Source organism: Thunnus maccoyii, chromosome 6, assembly GCF_910596095.1.
Source record: "Thunnus maccoyii chromosome 6, fThuMac1.1, whole genome shotgun sequence".
Classification (NCBI taxonomy): Eukaryota; Metazoa; Chordata; class Actinopteri; order Scombriformes; family Scombridae; genus Thunnus; species Thunnus maccoyii.
In genome coordinates, this window is record NC_056538.1 from 4,456,561 (window position 1) to 4,475,221 (window position 18,661).

Consider the following 18,661-nt stretch of genomic DNA (forward strand, 5'->3'; position numbering starts at 1 on the left):
GTCTTAATACAGAACTCATGCGATGAGACTGGGGACAAAATCCACAGTCTTTGTTCCATGCAAAAATGCATCCCAAGGTTTAGCCAAAGCTAATATGAGAGTTCAGCAGTTTGAGTTCGCCAAATCAAACAGGTATTCTGGTTCTGGTAGATTTGTGTAGGTTTACTGTTGGTGTTTGCAAGAAACTTACATGCTGCTACCAGGACCTCTACTGCAGCTCGGCAAGAAAACAGTGTCCATGGAAACACACAGGGAATTTTGTACAAAAAAGACTGAAAGTTTGGTGGTTGTCCACATGAGCTGTCTAACTCAGACTGCTGATGCTCCATTTTAGCTTTGACTATACTTAACTTTGGACTTTGCCCTCCATTTCGTACAGTAAAGACTGGATTACCAACCAGGTAGTCTTGGATAAGTGATGAGTATATTACTAAATACATGTACTACCTAAAAAGCATGTGTGCACAAATTACCTGCAAGTATATTAGAGTGACAAAAAGCAACCTCAGACAAGTTTGTCGGCTTATTCAGACTTAGGTTTTTTTTATTTACATTTTATACTTTTACAAAAACAACTCTTTTTAATAACAACAGGACTGCAAAGCCAGAACACTAGCAAAGATTCAGAACAACCATTAACTCTAAAATACAGAGTGGTCTTGTCAGTTTTTAACAGCCAACTGTGGAATATGATCCAGTTAAAACACTCAACACCACAAACGTCAGTTCTCCCTATACAATGTGCAGGTTGCATTACTATCTGGGATGTTTTGTACAGTTTCTCCAAACTACAGTTTAAATACAGTATCAAAGACACAAAATACAACATCTGTCTGAAAGCAGGTTGTAATCAATTAGCCTACAGTATAAAGAATATGCAACATAGTATGAGTGTATATACTGTATATTTATATATATACACACATTGCAGACAGTCACAAAGTGAAGACTACCAAGGCCCCCCATACTCCCAAACTAAGCTGTTCTATTCACATTGAACAAGAATATCCAAAGATGCCATGAAACAGCAACCATAATACAAAAGTCACCAAAAATATATGAAGAGCTACCATTTTTTTTATTTTTTTTCCTACTTTTAAATAAACCATATGGACTGGAAAACGTATACAACACCAAGTGTACATTGAAAAGGCATGTCCTGTATATAATCAAGATATTTTTAAAACATTGCACATAAAAGGGATAACGTACAGAAAAGAAGAGGGCATGCTGAACAACAGATCAAAGCTACGCTGGATGAAGAGTCATCGACAAATAAGGCCTTGACAGAACGCATCGCCAACTGAAGACATGCTCTCCACTTCACAGAACGATATGAACATGCAACTCTAGAAAACAAACAGAAAGGAGCTGAATAGAACCAGTCGTTTGATATCAAAGCCTTGTTCCTTGTTTCACAGATCAAATGGGGTCCTTGCCTCTTTGATTCACCTTCAGTCACATTTGAATAAAACAAAATGATACATTCTTCTTTTTTTTTCTCTATAATTCACCATTCCAAAGAGAATATTTAAACTTTTAAAACAACACCTGTCCATTTATTGCACACCATTGGTTCACAAAAATATTTTGGGCACTTTTGCGTTTCAACAAACAGCAGCATTTCATTATAAAAAAGTTGTTTGAATACAGACACTGAACACAACAGATGAAAAGCATGACATACAAATGGAGAATAGAAAACGTTTTTTAAAATTTCGACATTGTGCAACTAGAGTTAATAGGTCCATTTACTAAGGCTAGCCTCTTAAATGCACAACATCATACAGTGTTTTAAGGGGCAAAACAGCAGAACCCCTTTGCTAAATAGCATGGACCACTTAGAATGATTATCTCTTTCTTTTATTATGTGCAATTACTGATTGCCATGGCAAATCCCCAATGAGATAGAGAACATTTGGTCCTGTAGGAAAAAGGTTGATTTGTACCCAGATAAAAGGGTAAATGGCACAACTTGAAAAAGTGACTGCACAAGGTGACACAAGCTCTTATTAAGACAGCTCTCAGTGAATTTGAATGATCAGGACAGTGTCATATTGATGCCCTCATCACAGCAATATTAATCTCTACATTTACAATCAATCCTGTGTACGAGCTCTTACATCCTGCTGTGATCATCCTAAATGTCAGCTGTTAGTACTGCTTTCAGGGGGTAACATACGATTAAATGAAGATGTCACTGAACAAGATAGCCAGTCACAGTCAGTAGCATTCAACTCATGGATTATTACCATGGGTATCATTATCTTCTCAAAATACAGGCACAACAATGTCCAAGTACAGAATTGCAACACAGGTAACACGAGTTGGAGGTTTGACCCAGAATCAGCACAAAAACAGTAAATGAAATTAGTAACTGCCAAACTGTGATGATGAGTTTCAGGTAAAGAACCAGCTCTTGCCTAACACATGTTTCTTTTATCATTTAGAATGATTAAACTCACAGTTATTTGCATTCACACATCAGCACGCCCCTATTGCTTCTAAAGCAATATTATCACATAACACCCAACAGTCTCATCATCTGTTCTGACTGAAAACTGGCCATCACAGATAGCCTCCGTAATCTGTCTGCATCTGCTTCCTGCTTCCCTGGCTGCAGATGTACAGTAAATTTATAAATTTTAGTCAGGGAAATATTCACAATGTTGTTATTCCCTTTGTGACTACTTCAGGTAAAGAAAAGGAAAAACAGAATGCTGGTGGTTAATCCACACGTTTGGGTTCACATAATGTTCTTGGTTTATCACCCACAAAGTCATATGAGGATAAAAGTTTTAAAAAGACAATCATGTTGTACCTAAGTGAAACACCACTTCAACAGTCATGCAATATCCTGGAACATCAGCATTGTACCTGTTGGTAGATCAGGATGACCAAAATGTGAGAGCCATGTAAGATATCAATATCCGTAACACAAACCCACTTTAAAACTGAAAATAAAATGCCATTTGACAAGCAGGCCTAACTTCAACTGGGATGAAATGCTACATTACTATATCTTAGAGCCCATTTGGGAATATAACACTGCAGTTGCGAGAAAACCTTGTAACTCCAAATTTGAAATGTTTATGTTTTACATAAATTTCAGTCTTATTTTGTCATTTATTTGGTTAGATTTTTAAATAAAAGATGCATCAGTGCTAATCTGAGTTTTTTTCTGAACTGCTATAGTTGCCTTTTTTTGGAGACACAAGGTTTGATTTAACAACAGCGTTCAGTAAAAATAAAAAATAAAAATTATATACTGCACAAACGTCTTAAGGGAATACTCTGTCAATATAATTTCAAGTTTTAAACATTTGTGTTCATATTGATAAAAAGAAATGCACATACACACACCTGACGTATCATATTTCACAACATCCAACATACACAGCATTCAAATAGTAAAACTACAGTACAAGCTATTGCAATATAGATAATATTGACATTTAACAGTTTGCCTATAGCGACGGCACTGAAGGAATAACACAGTCTCTGCCCATACAAACTAGCATTATCACTACAAAGGAAATACAATATTTTTTTCTTTAGCTCAGTTTGCAAAGACTTGATTTGTCACTGTTGGCAAAGTCAAGACCTCCTCTTCCTCTACAAGTTACTTGTTAAAATGGGAACTCTCAGGCACTTTCCAAAAGTAGGGCAAGGCTTAGATTTAACAGACCTCAAATTGGCTAAGACAGAAATGACTTTAGCTAGTGCTGCATTCACGTCATATGGGAAAAAAACAACCCTCCTACTTAAATTTATTGTTCCAAAAAATACTGCTAACTTGCATTTCCAGGTGGTAAATACTACTTTGAAACTCAGGTTTGGAGATGGACTGAACCCAGATGTTCTGACCTACTGAAATCTTACGTCATCAACAAGGATACTGCTTTAGTCAACTTTAAGAAAAAGATACTATCATTGCAAAGAAAACAAAGACCAGTGTTTCCCCTATAATTCTACAGGCCTGGCAGGTAGCCAGGCCAACGAGAACCCCGCCAGGCCAAAAATATATATTTTTTAATGCCAAAAGTAACGCCAAATACCCATTCATTTGGTATTCAATAATCATTTGCATTTGGGAGTCTCTGTGTGTCGCTGTTCTGAAATGTGAGTCAACCTCTGTGTCACTGCATTAGAAACTCTTGGTAGCTCCTTTAAGGAATAGGGCAGTGTGTAATGTGTGTGCGTAGCGAGTGTATGTTTGAGTGAGTGTGTGAGAGAGTGAGCGGCAGAAAAGTGACAGTGAATGTGAGTGGAGCAGAGGAAAAGGTTAGCAGTGAGTTGTCAATCTGGCAGTAAATGTACAGTACAGAGTGTACTACAGTGTAACAGTTAATAAATGCTGCAGCTTCTCAAGACCAAGAAAAGTCTCATCTGTTGTTTCTCCAACTGCTGGAAAAATGAAGGGGGTTAGCCCTGAAGTTCACAACAGTGGGTTAGCCTAACCTGACCAGGCTCACTTAAGGTGGACTGACCTTTAAGGTGGACTGACCTATTCTCATTGTAGTGACAATCTCAGCCGCTCCTAAACAGAGAATGGAGAAATGTCTGGCTGCAGAGTCTCTCCCGAGTTTTTGCTCTGAACCCTCCCTCCCTTCACCCACCCACCCCATTCCAAAGCAGTAAACCTAGGGGAAACACTGAAGACATAAACTTTGTTGCATTTAGTTTGGTGTAAAACATAAAATCAAATAAGTGCATGTGTGTTGCGTGTGGAAAACATCATCAAGGCAACTGAAGTCTTCAGAAAACTTCAATCAGTGTCTTGATGGCTTCACATGATGAGGTTTCAACATGTGAACATGTCCAAGTCGTCCCTTTTAGCTGTCAAGGCATTTCACTGGATATTCCCATATGACATGACTGCAAAATAAGACATGATGGGCAAGTAGAAGACTTGAATCACTCTATGGTAATGGAAGCCAGCTCCTTGGCCGGGGCATGCTGCTGCTGCTGCTGCTGCTCTTCTTCAAACACCTCTGGGGAACTGCCTCCTTCACTGTTGTCCATCTTGGTCTCCTCTGTCATGGCTGCCGTCTCATCTGCGTCCATCTTGAGGGAGGCTGGGGCTTCCAGGGGATCCAGGGGCTCGGGTGAAAGGAAGCCGGAGGAGCTCTCGCAATTCTGGGTAGAGGAGGAGACCTGGGAGATGACGGGCATCTGGACTGAGGAGGAGGACGAGGCGACAGTGGTGGTGGAGGTGGAGGTGCTGCCCGGGTAGACGGGGTGGTGTTGGGACTCCTCCAGCTCATACTGGACTCCCAGCGCCTCCTCCTCCTCCTGTACCTGGCTCAGGTAGTCGGGCACGAGGAAATCACTGCAAGGATGGAGAGAACAAGTTGAGTTCACTGTCTTTTTGTTTGTCAACTTCACACTAATGTCAGATTCAAACTGTACATGCCAAGTTTGAAAGATCTCAGTTTGAGAAATAAGCTTCCTTACACAGAGAACTGATGACTGGAAATTTATCAGTAGACAGTACAAAAAAATACAGTCCAATTGTGATTCAGTGTACTCCAGACGTTATTGCCTCCATTAAGGAGGTTATGTTGTCATTAGTGTGTCTAGGTTTTGTGTTTATAATTACTACCCATGAAACTAACAGAAGGGAGAAGCATTCCACAACAAATCACATATGTCTAAAAGGATCAAAAAATGTACTTCAATAAAACTATTAACAGTAGTTGTTGGCTTTAACAGGGTACATTACATAACAAAACATTTTTCAACAGGGCAGAAGTTTGCATTCTCTAGAAATCTGACTTTTTGTCCAGACAGTCTCATCTACTCCTACAACTATAAATTATGTCCCACATTTGCCAGAACGCCTTTCCACAGCCATGAGAAAAAGGTTGTAATTTGTTGTGTTCACTGGTGGATTTGTGAGAAGGAAAACAGTTTAAAAGTTTGGTCATTCAGCTTACAGTTACTCACGTTAAAGGAAGAGTTCACAATTTTTCAAGTCTGTTCTCCTGTTCATTGATACTGGTAATAAAAGATCCCCTTCAAATGCGCTTTCATTGTAAGTGATAAGGATCAAAATCCACAGCGTGTCCACTGGGGATGTAACGGTAAACCAAGTTCACAGTTTGGTATGTACCTTGGTTTTGGGGTCACAGTTTGGTACAATTTCAATACAGCAGAAAAGGTAGAAAATGACATGTTTGGTCTTTCATTTTGAAAAACATAAAAATCCAACAATGGCTCACTGCCCAAAACTATTACTGAAACAGTTTAGTTTTGCTGCAGCTGAAAAGGAAAACAACCCTTCTGTTTCTTGCAAGGAGTCAGGACACCTGCTGACAGATGTTTTATTCTGCTTTATGGTCTAACTGTATACAAAGTAGTTTAAACTAACTCCACCTCCAGCAGCTACAACATTAACATGCTGCTCTAACACTGATACTTCAGTATTAATAATCTAATGATGTCACATATAATAATATATCAGTCAGAGGGACCAAACCACTACTTTTACTGCAATACTTTTTAACTACATTTTTCTCTCTCAGAACCAGTTCTTACCACGTGCTAACTGACCACGTCAGAAATCAAATAGTTGTTCTGAACAGCTTCACTCAAAGGTGGAGTGAAAGGCCAACCGTCACGGGGGTGGGGAAGGGGGGGGCAGAATCGTTTCACTACGGAGATAACAGCATATTTTAATAATAGTGTTGCACTCAGTCAGTGTTATGGGTCATTCTGACGGCAGGGCAACCTAGGCTACTTTGGCTAAGCTGGCTAACATACCCATGAGAATGGTAGTGGTGTGCTGCCAAAAGGTTCCGGGTTAAACTCACCATCTATGATTATTGTTCCATATGTTAAACTAAGTCGATTATCTAACTATTTTGACAGCAATTGTTTTGGTCACGGAGCGTATTCTTCGTTCGACTGCATGCACCGAACCGTAATGTCTGTACTGTGATGGTTCAGGACAAATACACATTCCGTTCCACCCCTAGTGTCCACATAGTCATTTTGTTCAAATATACATTTTAAGAGTTAATCTGAATCTTCTGTTCCTGTGTCTTGACTTCCTGCCCGGCTCAATCTGCTCTGTGCAGCTTAACGCAGCTTCTGTGAAACATAGACTAAGCGCATATATTTAGCACCGCGTTGCAGCACAGACATGCTTGGTCGGATCAAGCCGTTATATGAGGCTTCAGCAGTCTGAGTTAGTCAAATCGCGTGGATATCTGGCACATTTAGTCTTTTTAGCATCAAATTCCCTAACTGAGTCCCTTTACACCTTGAATTAAAATGTGTTTTGTATCCAGATTGTATCTAGATATGATTTAACCTAATTACATTTAGACATGCTACCCTGCCCCTGCCACTTTTCTTATACTTGGTTTTTCTGTATGCAAGTTTCACGTGTTTCATTTTTCATTGACATTGCAGCCAGGACCAGTTGTAGCCGTTCTCCACCATTTGCTTAGCCATAGCTTCATAAATGGCTCAGTTGCGAATTGCCAAGTTTCGTTTATATACTTTTGTTGGACCAAAGTGAAAGCAGACACTTGGTCTTGTCTTGACTCCATCCACGAGTGTCTTGAATATCCATAGTTTTCTTACTGCTTTCTTGCTAGTAGCTTAGCTCACTAACTACCTAATGGCTGCTACCTCACTGGTTTGGAACAGTCACACCTAATTACATATTTCCACCCATGTAGTTGTTGAATGTGGATTGACAACACAATTGCATTTACACTTGTGTTCAGGGTAGTCATAATGCGTCCCTGACCATCTCCGGAGGTGGTTTGGCTGATCGGATCACAATCCATCCTCAATGTGTCTTGGGTGCATTAACAGCTGTACTTTCATGTGGTCAAGCACTATTTGATTGCAATCCAATCACCCAAACTGCATTTTAATGCAAGATGTAAAGGGGGTCTTTGTGTGTCCTTGGAGAGTGTTTCCCTGTTGAGCTGTGGTGGAAGTATGGTAACAAAAAAAAGAGGGACTCTGGGTATCTATTTGATTTGACTAATTTGGATGGCTGAAGCTTCATATTAGCTTAAGATAAACTTTTAAATACATTTTTGCACATAAGGAGGACTGAGGATTTTGGCCTCCATCACTTACATTGTGCATTATGAATTTATCCTCTAATGGTCAGTATGAACAGGAGGAATGATCACAATGAGAAACACCTGTTCAATGTGGGCTCCTGATTGTTGTTTTAAGAAAGACTTGAAGAACTGTGAACCCATCCTTTAATGATCCTTGCTGAAAAACACTAAATATGTTGTGGCAGCATTGCATTTGCGTCTTTGAAGTAACAACACATTGTCTATGATAAATGATTGCTTAATTTTAGTGTACAAAACACTACCACTGCTATGGTTTGACATAGCTGGTTTTGTTTCTGCTATTCAACTATAAAACACTGTAAATATCCATATGCCATATCTACGGAAGGCCAGAGAGGACATATGTAAGGATGACTTTATGTTATGTTTTCCTGTGATCTCAAAGTTGATTTTGTGATCTTGACATGACAATCTTGTTTCCTTGACCACAAGATAAACAACGTATTATTTTGTGAAATACACAAAGAAATATTCCAGGATCTGTGATTTTTTTCCCCTAATAATTTAGATAGTTTTAAAATTATTAAATATTTTTAGTCCTAATGATTTGGAGACGTAACTCAAAATTACATCTGACCATTTCCTCATGAGAGAAGATAACTGTGATTAGAGGTTAACAAAGCTTATTCTAAATTCACAAACTAATTAATCAATGATGATAACTAGAGAAGTAATAACATGCATGTCCTTCCAGACATACCATTCACATTTGATCCATATCTGTAGGTACAGCTTCATTACTAACCATTAAACATCTGCATTACTTCAGAAATTGAAGGTGCATCTTCAATGGTTTTTTGATTGTTTGTAAATGTGTTAATGTGGATTTGTGTGGATTGACATTTTGGAAATTTGTACAAGTAAAACTCTAGCATGGTCTTCATTGCATGTGATAATACCCTAAGAAGTACATTTGAATTCCTGTAACTGTGGCCCTTTAAAATTGGGAGCGAACAGCATGATCATGATTGTAAAACAGATCAATCCAGTCCTGCAGCTTTACATGTACTGACTATCAAACAGTGGAAATTAGAGATAGAGTCCAGAATAAATAGTTAAGGTCGAGTGTAACTGTCCCCTGTGGCACAGACGACAGCGGAATCTGACAAACTGGTCTGGAAATCAGCAACTTAGGAAAAAGGTCCAGTGTGTAGGACTCAGTGGCATCTAGCGGTGTGGTTGCAGATTGCAACAATCTGAATATCCCTCCCCCGTGTGTAGGAAAACCTACGGTGGCCGCGAAACTCACGAAAAACGCAAAAGGCCCCTCTGTTTGGTTTGTCCATTCTGGGCTACAGTAAAAACATAATCAGCTCATTCTAAAGTAACGAAGACACAGCAATTCTTATTTTCAGGTGATTATATACTAATGAAAACATACTTATGAATGTTATATTCCATTTCTGCCAAGTCCGTTCTGCTAGATGCCACTACACACTACACACTGCACCTTTAACATATCTTTTTATGTGAAGACTGAGGATGGGAGTTAAGAGTCTGACTGGACTGCCAGAGAATTTTCCACACTGTTATGATCTCAGGCGTAGACCTTCTACTATAAAACTTTTGAGGAGTCAATGGCCCGTTTGAGTTCTGCCGACCTGTGAGGGTTTGAGTTGATTAAGAAGTGGAAAAGTCTGGGAAATAAAAACACACTCTGACTTTATAAAGACACTGTGTTCTGACTTTCACGAGGCTTTGTGGGCTGAGCTGCTGATAAAAACAAACAACCCCACTCCATTTGGTTAAGGAAAATCCATTCATATAGAAACAAACAAGAGATGAAAACATGATTAAAGTTGTGCTTTGTGGGTATTGTATGAACAAAGTTTAAGCACACTTTTATGTTTTCATGGTGAAACTGTTTCTCTCTTAACCGAAGGACTTGGTTAAAAGTAGGGCTATAAAACCATAAATTGAAGTTAACTAGGGTGTTTCAGAAGACTCTACAGCTGGGTTCAGTAGTTTTTCACAAGACTTAACTCACTTAATTTTGCATACTTAATAACCCACTCCATCCTCACATCTCATGGGAATTTTGTCAGCCAACAGAGCCAAAACGGACTTGAGGTATTTATTATTTCATCTTAATGATGAACGTTACACGAGAGAAATTAAAACTCCCCCATAGATACAATCAAATACTTCAGGTACACTTGATCTGGGCATTCAAATCAATTGCAATCAACTCAAAAACAATTCTACACAACCAAAGTCATGAAAAGAAAAACGATCAAATGAACCTCAGGTATTAGAATCTAAACTGAAGAGGTATTATTTTCTGATCCAGGTGAGATCTGAGTAAATGATGGGGGTCAGCGCCCCCGGACTCCTCACCTGCTCTGGAAGTAGTTTGCTAGTTCGGATGCCTCATGGTTCAGACTCCTCAGGTGTACAATTAAATTGCCAGAGTTGGTGAACATGGCGCCGCACGTTTTGCACTCGTAAATCCGCGGCTTGCGGATTATGTGTCGGGAGACCCTCATGTGGTGCTTATATTCACCGAAGGACGTGAATGTGGCGCTACAAATCTGGCACCGGAAACAGCGTTTACCTTCGTGCTTCAGCCGATGCATCTTTAGGGAGTAGGCCCGTGTGAACTTTTTCCCACAGCGGTCACACTGGAAAGGCTTAATGCCTGGGGGAGGAAAAGAAAAACAATGCTTAGCTGATCTGTGCTAAGCATCACAGAAGTGTTTGTATGTGAGTGAGTGAGGTGGCAGGTGACTCCATCTTACCACAGTCTCCCTCAACTGTTTTCCAAATCACTGTTTCCCAGAATGCCCAGAGAGAAAAGCTCATCAATTCATCACTAAGCTATATACAAGGTGCAGGAAAGTACAGCAACCCAGCATCATTTAACCTTTTATTTACTTTAGATCTCCATTGGCAACTGTACTAACAATAACAACAACTTTACGTAGAATGTACAAAACAGTTAGCTGGTTATTTGCCCATTTACCTTTACCTAAACATGTTATCTATATGTTAACATTTGAGATTTAGTACTTTTATTTGAATAATTATAACTTTTTATTGTAGCTCCTGGATATTACTGAAAATAGTTTTACTAAGAAATAGGTTGTTTGTGGGAGAAACTAAACCTACCTTAAGAGAATGAATGAGGACTGGAAGAGGATTCAGATTCATCTCTTCTCATCATTTTTGCATTAAACCTGTCATTTTCTGTTTTGTAAAACCATCTGATTACTAAGTTTGACCCCTTTATTATAAATGAGATTCACTACATAGTATAGTTATAGTATTTAGTACATATACCAGTATTTTCACTGACTAGGACTGAAAAGGTTTCTTGAAATCAACATCTACAATAAATCACTAGCTTTACATACTTACATGTTTTGACCTTTTGTGGTTTTGTAAGCTTTATTTATTGTAATATTGTAATTCTGTATTACAATTGTAATTGTAATATTGTATTGTAATAAAAACATTTCAGCTAAAGAAAATTTCAGAATATTTTCTACTGTTTTCTTATCATCACTGTCAACTTGACCCCTTAAAAGTATTTAACAAATAAAAAAAATCTCATGGTCAATGGATCTAACTGTTGGTAAAGAAATTATATAATTTCTGAATACATGTTTAAAAAATTGAGTGGAAAAAGAAAAAAGACTGCTGTTCTTTGATATAGAAGGAGAGACAACAAAACCTGCTGTTGTGTTTGTAGCTGTTTTAGATGCCTTCAATAGTTGATGCTGTCAAACTCAATTGTAACTACACTTAAAGTGTTTTCACATGTGAAAATGCTTCATGTTTCTATGTTTGATCACTTTTCTACAGGAATAACAGTACACCAACAACAAACACAACAGCCCATTAATGCTGGGTACATGAGCAATATTTTCAGTATTTACTTATAATTGTAGCAAAGAACCTGTTTATGACCTGAGCTGGGTTTGATCTAGTACTGTTTCTATCTCAGGCAACTTTCTAAGCTTCCAATTGTATTTATGTCACTTGTGACACTTATGTCACTCTTTTACAATCTCAGTTTACTTGTGATGTAACTTAACTAAATTTCAACTGCAAGATTAAATCCACTAGTGTTGTAATATGAGTGAAGAACACAAACATGGTAATGTGTAGCTTCTCCATGATCTAAAAATAAGTGAGGACAGAACATCTAAAACATCATACAACAAGAATGCTTTTAAAAAATTCCTCTGATTTTTCTGGAATGCATAAAATTGCCTTTAAACATAATTCATCCCTTCTGTTTTCTTTCTTAACTCAGTGGACGTAACAGCGATTTTTACACTAATCGACAGAGAAAGAACTTTTCATCTAAAATGAAATTTATATTGAATACAAATATAAAACACAAAATAACCTATTTTATGATGATGCACCTTACTCTTCAGCATAACACCTGTTTGGTATTGAGTGAACATATTAACTGTTTTGCCACTAAGAGTTTGATTTTCTGTTGATTGGTGTCAAAAAGAAAAACGTTACATCAGCCGCTAAGAAACATGTTTCCATTGTTTCCCAGAATCAAAAATGAACGCTAAATTCATTTTGAAGGGTTTCATTTTTCCCCATTTCACCTACCGGAGTGTATGAGCATGTGCTGCTTCAGGTTTTGAATGCGTGTGAATCGGACTCCACAGGTCGGACACTGAAAAGGTCGGTCTGGGCCGTTGGTGCCGGGCCGGGCTGAAGGGCTGATATAAAGGTGATATGGATACTGAATACCTTCTAGCCTGAAACACAAAAGGGAGGAAAAATCTAACAGGTATTCGGCACCGAATGTGCTCATAAGGTAGCTGTCCTTATCTGAATACTTAAATGGCATCAAATAACACCTCCGCTCTCCTTCCATATAACAAAGTTCCACTACTGTTCATGTCAGGACACCAGTATTTTACTGAGAGAGTTGGAAGATGTTTCAGAACATGTCAAGGAATTTGTTAAAACACTGACATGTCAGTAATGATAGTAACACGCATCAGATTGTTTAATGTTTGACGTTCATGGATTTCCAGTTAGGACCCACATTAGTTTTCTCATAAATCTTCATCACGCATGTTTGGTGCTTGAGGCTTTTACAATATGCAACTAGCATTCTTTATATTACAGTGCATCATGTCTTCAAAATCTCAACATGACACCTAAATTTATTACTAAAACAGGTGTGGCCCAGATACCCAGTTATGAGGTATATGTCTATATAATCTTTACTGCTTATGACTTGCCTGGCTGCAAGTCGTAACTAATCACAATACCTTTCATCGTCTTCTGCATGTCCTCCAGCGTTAGAGGTGCTCTGCATTGACGGCAAGCCCTCAGACACTCCCTCGTCCATTGACCCTGGAAACAGGGGGAAAAAAGAAAATCACTCATATAGTAGCTGTCTTCTGAATTTCTGACTACAGAATAAACCCTCGAGCAGAGCAATCTCATCTGAGGTTAGAACAATAAACTGTAGGTCTTTGAAGGCTAATCCCATATTTAAGGATTGATGCTGCTGGATACCAGCGCACTGTGCTATTCAACAGCTTAGGAAAAAATGACGAGTGTTTCCATTTTCTTTTTATTTATGGCAGAGCAGAAAAGCCTTTCAAGCTGCATTTGGGCCACTGGACAATAAAACTTTCCACCGAGACCAATACAAACAAAAATCTTGAATGTGTGTAGGCAGCTGTGTGGGCAGGTTGAGGCAGGTTTCATTTAACGTTTTACATAGCGACGCTGCGTTAACTGAGGCGGGACACGGCCTAATAAAGGTGATAGATTTCACTGACAGGATGATACTGATGATTCTGATTAAACCAATATATCTATGCAACATTGAGATGACACGTGAAACCCGAAGGATTAACTCTAAATGCTGTGGATCAGTTTTGTACTGAGAATAGGCCCACCTATAGAGGATGATTGTGGACTGATGAGGAGCTCCTCCTGGACCTGTTCGCTCCCTGGCACCGTCTGTTGATCACTCAGCGAGCTCTGGGAGGCACTGACTGGCTGGGAAGACGCCTCTTGGACCTCCTCATCACTGAGACGCTCCACCTTCACCCTCACGTCCTCTTCCTCCGCAGGCACGGGTGATGACACCGCCTTGGAGCTCTCGCACGTCATGAAGTCACTGAGTCGCCGGCTGACCACCACCTCTGACGTCCCTGGGGTACCCTGCTCTAGACAACGAGGGCTCTCTGGGAGCTTTGATTTGTCCGAGTGGAACCTCCGGTCAATACCAAACGGGAAAGTCCATGGGAAGGCCAGAGAGGACTCCACAGGCTGGGCTGTGCTGTCTGAGAATGAGGGGGAAGGATTGGGGATCTGGGGGGAGGTGGTGACCATCTGTGTAGTGCATTTGAGTGGACTCTCAGGTGATGCCATTGTTACAAAGCTCTTGCGTTTCCGTCGCGATTCACGGCAGATGGGAACGTTTCTCTCCATCACACTGCAGTCCGAAGACACGGGTGACACGCTGCCGTCCAATGGCGTCAGGGCACAGTTTGATGAGGCGCTCTCTGGTGCTGATTCATGAGGTTTGTCTGCTGCCATTGTGTTGTTGTTGTTGTTACCCGGGCTCCACAGAATACTGGACTTCATGAACTCTGAACATGTACTAGCCACAGCAAACATCTGCATGTAACTTGCAGCTGCCAGGACGTCGATGATGTTCTCCGTACTGATCGAGAGGGTAGACGTGTAGGCGTATTCCAGCAGAGGAGCGAAACCGCTAACCGTCACGTGATGAAGGTCCAACACAAACTTGTCCTCCTCCTCTGGCCGGCCAACCAGTTTAGAGCGGAAGAATTCACTGCAGCAGGCCAGGACCACTTTGTGGGCCAGGAAGAGTTTGTCTTGGACCCGGATGGTGACATCACATAAGTGACCCTCGTTGCGCAAAGCGTTGAGCTTCTCCAGCATCTCCTGGCTGTGGGAGGTCGAGCTGTGGGTGAAGGTTTTCACCCCCATGTTGGAGTCAGTTTCTGATGATGTACAGGAAGTGCGTCCTACAGAGAGATGGGACAAAGAAAAACAGTTCACCTCTGTTTTCAAAAGTGAACTCATTTGTTTCACCTTTTAACTTTCTTGGAAGTCAGAACTCCACAAAAGGATCAATGTTGAAAAACAATTTTTTTAAAGCTTTTTTAAGTGTCAACTACTTCACTTTACCACTTTGTCAGAATGTCTAATGATTACATAACTAAACTACATCCTGCCCCAGGGGTTAAATAATTGGGTGTGAAATAACAGAGCCACTTGTTTTGTAATTAGTAAGTACAAAGACAAAATTAGATGTCAAATTTCACTTTGCAGAAAATCAGTCACTTACGAGTGCATTAGGGCAGGACAAGATGGTGATGGACACAAGGTAAAATGCACTATGCAAGGCAGTGGGAATTGGTAGACAGAAATACTAAGGTACTCTCTGAGGGGAAGGGAAGGTAAGAGGGGGGTGAAAGCAGGGTAAGGAGCACGGAGGACAAAATGCCAAGTTATGTAACAACAATCAAAGCAGATGCGCAGCGATGCGAGCCAGACCCATGTGGAGGCCAGTGCACTACAGGATGCTCAGCAGCTGTCTGCGAGACGTGGATTCTCTGAGGCATGAGATTTTCCATCAAACAAAAGCTCAAGTGAAGGGGCTCTCGCAGGGAGAGCGCACTCCCCTTTATACACACACAGACCAAAGGAAAATACTCCTGGGCTAGGCTGGCCCAGTACAGGCAAAGTGAATTATAGACCTAGGCTGTGGAGGAGCAACAACAGCGTGCCTAGCCTGAACCACCAAACAGAAAAGAATTAATTCCACTATGGGGTTTTCTCAAAGCTAAAATGTCTCCACAAGGAGAATCATTTAGTTACATGACCTCTATTAAGTTCTTCCTGACAAAATTAATATTCTTTGAACTACATGAACTAAACACATTTTTCTGTTAGTAAAACTTTAACCCTCTGTCATAAATTACACCATTAAGATGTAAAATTATTCAACAAGAATGACAGACTTTGTCATGAAAAAGTAAAAACAAACACATTTAGCTCTATCATGTCCTCCGAATTAGAAACATTTGTGGTCTGTTTTTAAAGTTAAAAGAGTGGAAAGTCCCGAAGGCCATGCAGAGGGTTAAATATTCAGAACTGATTCACTTATTTTCTGCTTGACTCATTGCAAATATGAATTAGTTTGATTGATTAACTGATAGAAATATAATCAGACAATGATTATTTTGATAGTAAATTCATCAGGAAAACACTTTTTGTGGGGTCTGTCACACAGAATAAGCTACATGAAGACACCACAGGGCCTGGGGTAGCTTGTGATGACTATTAGTTATTAGTTATAAACATTTTACATTATCTGATTAATCAGCGATTATGTAACTAAGTCCTCTACAGTAGTAAATAAACTGTTCACTTTGACCATAGTGCACCTCACAGATATTTATGATGGCGATAGGGCAGAGGAGGCGTAGCTTTGACTCTGTTTACATCATGTACTAGCAGAGCGCTGAGCCAGCAGCTATCGACAGCCTGTCAGTCAAAGTGCACAAAACAACAGTAAGCTGTATGTATGTAAAACATCGAGTGAACAAGATGCTGAACAAACATGTTTTCAACAACAATCACAGTTTAGCAAACACTAGCTAACAGTGTCAAGCTCACCCATCAAGTCAGCCAGGAGAGGAAAAGTACATCCGATTTCACCTGCCAAAATAAGTCCTACGACCATTTTGTTGATAAGATCTATCGTAGTATTTGAATTTAAATTAGCATGGACAACCATGTTCAAACACAATGTAGTGTATGATAGTACGTTACTGGAGATATTGTTATCGCTGTAAGACTATAGAGTAACAAGTTAATGTAAATTCTTCACGACACTTTGAAAGTCAGCACTAAACCCATGTGTTGTGTTGTTTTCACCAGGCTGTACATAGAGATACACGTATATGGTCTCAACTCAAGTTAATCAATTACAATAAATCTCAAATTAAAACAAAACACTAGCTCGTCATTAATTTGTTTCCCATGAGTTAACGTTACCTCTACCGCGACATTTCTGCTTTTATTTTGAAGCCAAAGCAGCCAAATTTCCGGTTTGACCGGCTGCATCCACGCAGTTGCACCAAGCTAACTGCCGTTAGCCACCAATGTACCGCTAGCTGACACAACACCCTGCTATTAGTCGGTTCCTCTGCCCAAATCAACGCCTAGACAACAATGTCTCCGCATTAAACCGTCCACTGCGGGACTCCTGCTACCAATAAGACTGTACGGAGGTCGTTACCTTATGGGACGAGGCCTGTGGTAACGGCCGGGCCTCGGGATGCAAACAGCTCAGCGGACAAAAAGCAGCGGTTAGTGGGAGACCTGCCGCTCCGCCCCGCTCACTCACATTCCCCGGGCTTCTCAGGCAGTTGCCAGCCTGCCAGCCGCCAAAATCTCACAGTTTAATGAACGCTCACATGAATTCACATCACACCAAGCAGGTGTTAAAAGTTTCCGAGCTGCTGTTTTGGATCCTTTGTTGCTCCCCGCTGTCCTTTCTGCGCTGTTTGTATCCCCACAATGCAACGCGCATCTCTCACTGTACTGTACTGTAAGAAACAGGAAGCCTCACATCAACCAGCATGTAAAACAGCTCAGACACTGTCTATCTATCTTTCAAAACCACAGAAAATATGTTACATATTGTCTATTTACTAAATGTTTAAATGAAACCTGCTTCATACTTACACTACACATATGTTTTACTTTTTGGCACACTGCATTCATACTTAAAAGATGGGTTCACAGTTTTTCAAGTCTGTCTTATAACAACAGTCAGGTGTCCATATGAACAGTGAAAGAGGTTTTCTGCACTGTAATCATTCCTTCTGTTCATACTGGCTATTAAAAGATCCTCTTCAAATGTGCTTTCAGTGTAAGTGTTGGGGACCATTATCCACAGCATGTCCACACAGTCATTTTGTGCAAAAATGCATTTAAAAGTTTATCCAAAGCTTATACGAGGCTTCAGCAGTCTGAATTAGTCATATCTCTGCAGTGGAAGGATAGTAACAAAAAGAGGCTTTGAGAGACTTTGGCATTAAAAAGGCTGTAACGTTGAAAGATATCTACTTGATTTGACTCATTTGAACGCTGAAGCTTCATATTAGCTTTAGATCAACTTTTAAATACATTTTTGCACAGAAGGAGGACTGTGGATTTTGTCTCCCATCACTTACGTTATTAAGGGATCTTCTAATGGTCAGTATGAACAGCATGAATTATTATGGTAAGAAAAACTTGTGAACCCGTCTTTTAACATGCTCTGTTGTTGAAATGTTTAAGTTTGTCATTTTTACAGATGGATTACAAATGAAATAAAATACATGAATAAATGAGTGGAAAAGCCAAACAAACGCAGATGGAGACCCTGAGGGCTCACTGAATGGTTTGATGAGTGTGAAAATGATGTCAATATCTTTGGAAGGACGTGGTTCATCCCTCCAGTAGAGTTCCACAGACTATGCCGACGCAAGGACTGAAGCTATTCTAGAGGCTATTGGTAGACCAACCTTACT

The 18,661-nt window shown here is 39.9% G+C and overlaps 1 protein-coding gene across 5 annotated transcripts; it reads right to left on the reverse strand.

Annotated features, from left to right (window-relative positions):
- Positions 1–4,433: 4,433 nt before the first annotated feature.
- On the reverse strand, positions 4,434–17,919 carry zbtb44 (zinc finger and BTB domain containing 44). Of its 5 annotated transcripts, none has more exons than XM_042415137.1 (6): positions 17,561–17,919; positions 14,000–15,100; positions 13,361–13,445; positions 12,687–12,838; positions 10,449–10,749; positions 4,434–5,332 (listed from the first exon to the last, which is right to left on the reverse strand). In XM_042415137.1, the coding sequence occupies exons 2-6, from the start codon at positions 15,060–15,062 to the stop codon at positions 4,918–4,920; spliced, it is 2,016 nt and encodes a 671-aa protein (XP_042271071.1). In that variant the 5' UTR covers positions 15,063–15,100; positions 17,561–17,919; the 3' UTR covers positions 4,434–4,917. The 5 variants fall into 5 exon arrangements, with proteins under 5 accessions (XP_042271071.1, XP_042271069.1, XP_042271068.1 ...); XM_042415135.1 differs by having other exon boundaries at positions 17,383–17,919; XM_042415134.1 differs by lacking the exon at positions 17,561–17,919 and adding an exon at positions 16,758–17,147.
- Positions 17,920–18,661: the final 742 nt, after the last annotated feature.

Bases quoted from the DNA above. Each gene is read 5' to 3' on its own strand.
- zbtb44 (XM_042415134.1), bottom strand. From the start codon at position 16,878: ATGGTTGTCCATGCTAATTTAAATTCAAATACTACGATAGATCTTATC. The intron at 13,446-13,999 runs GTGGGCCTATTC...CCCTGTTTCCAG, and splicing joins TCCACAATCATCCTCTATAG to GGTCAATGGACGAGGGAGTG. The intron at 12,839-13,360 runs GTATTGTGATTA...TTTGTGTTTCAG, and splicing joins CATGCAGAAGACGATGAAAG to GCTAGAAGGTATTCAGTATC.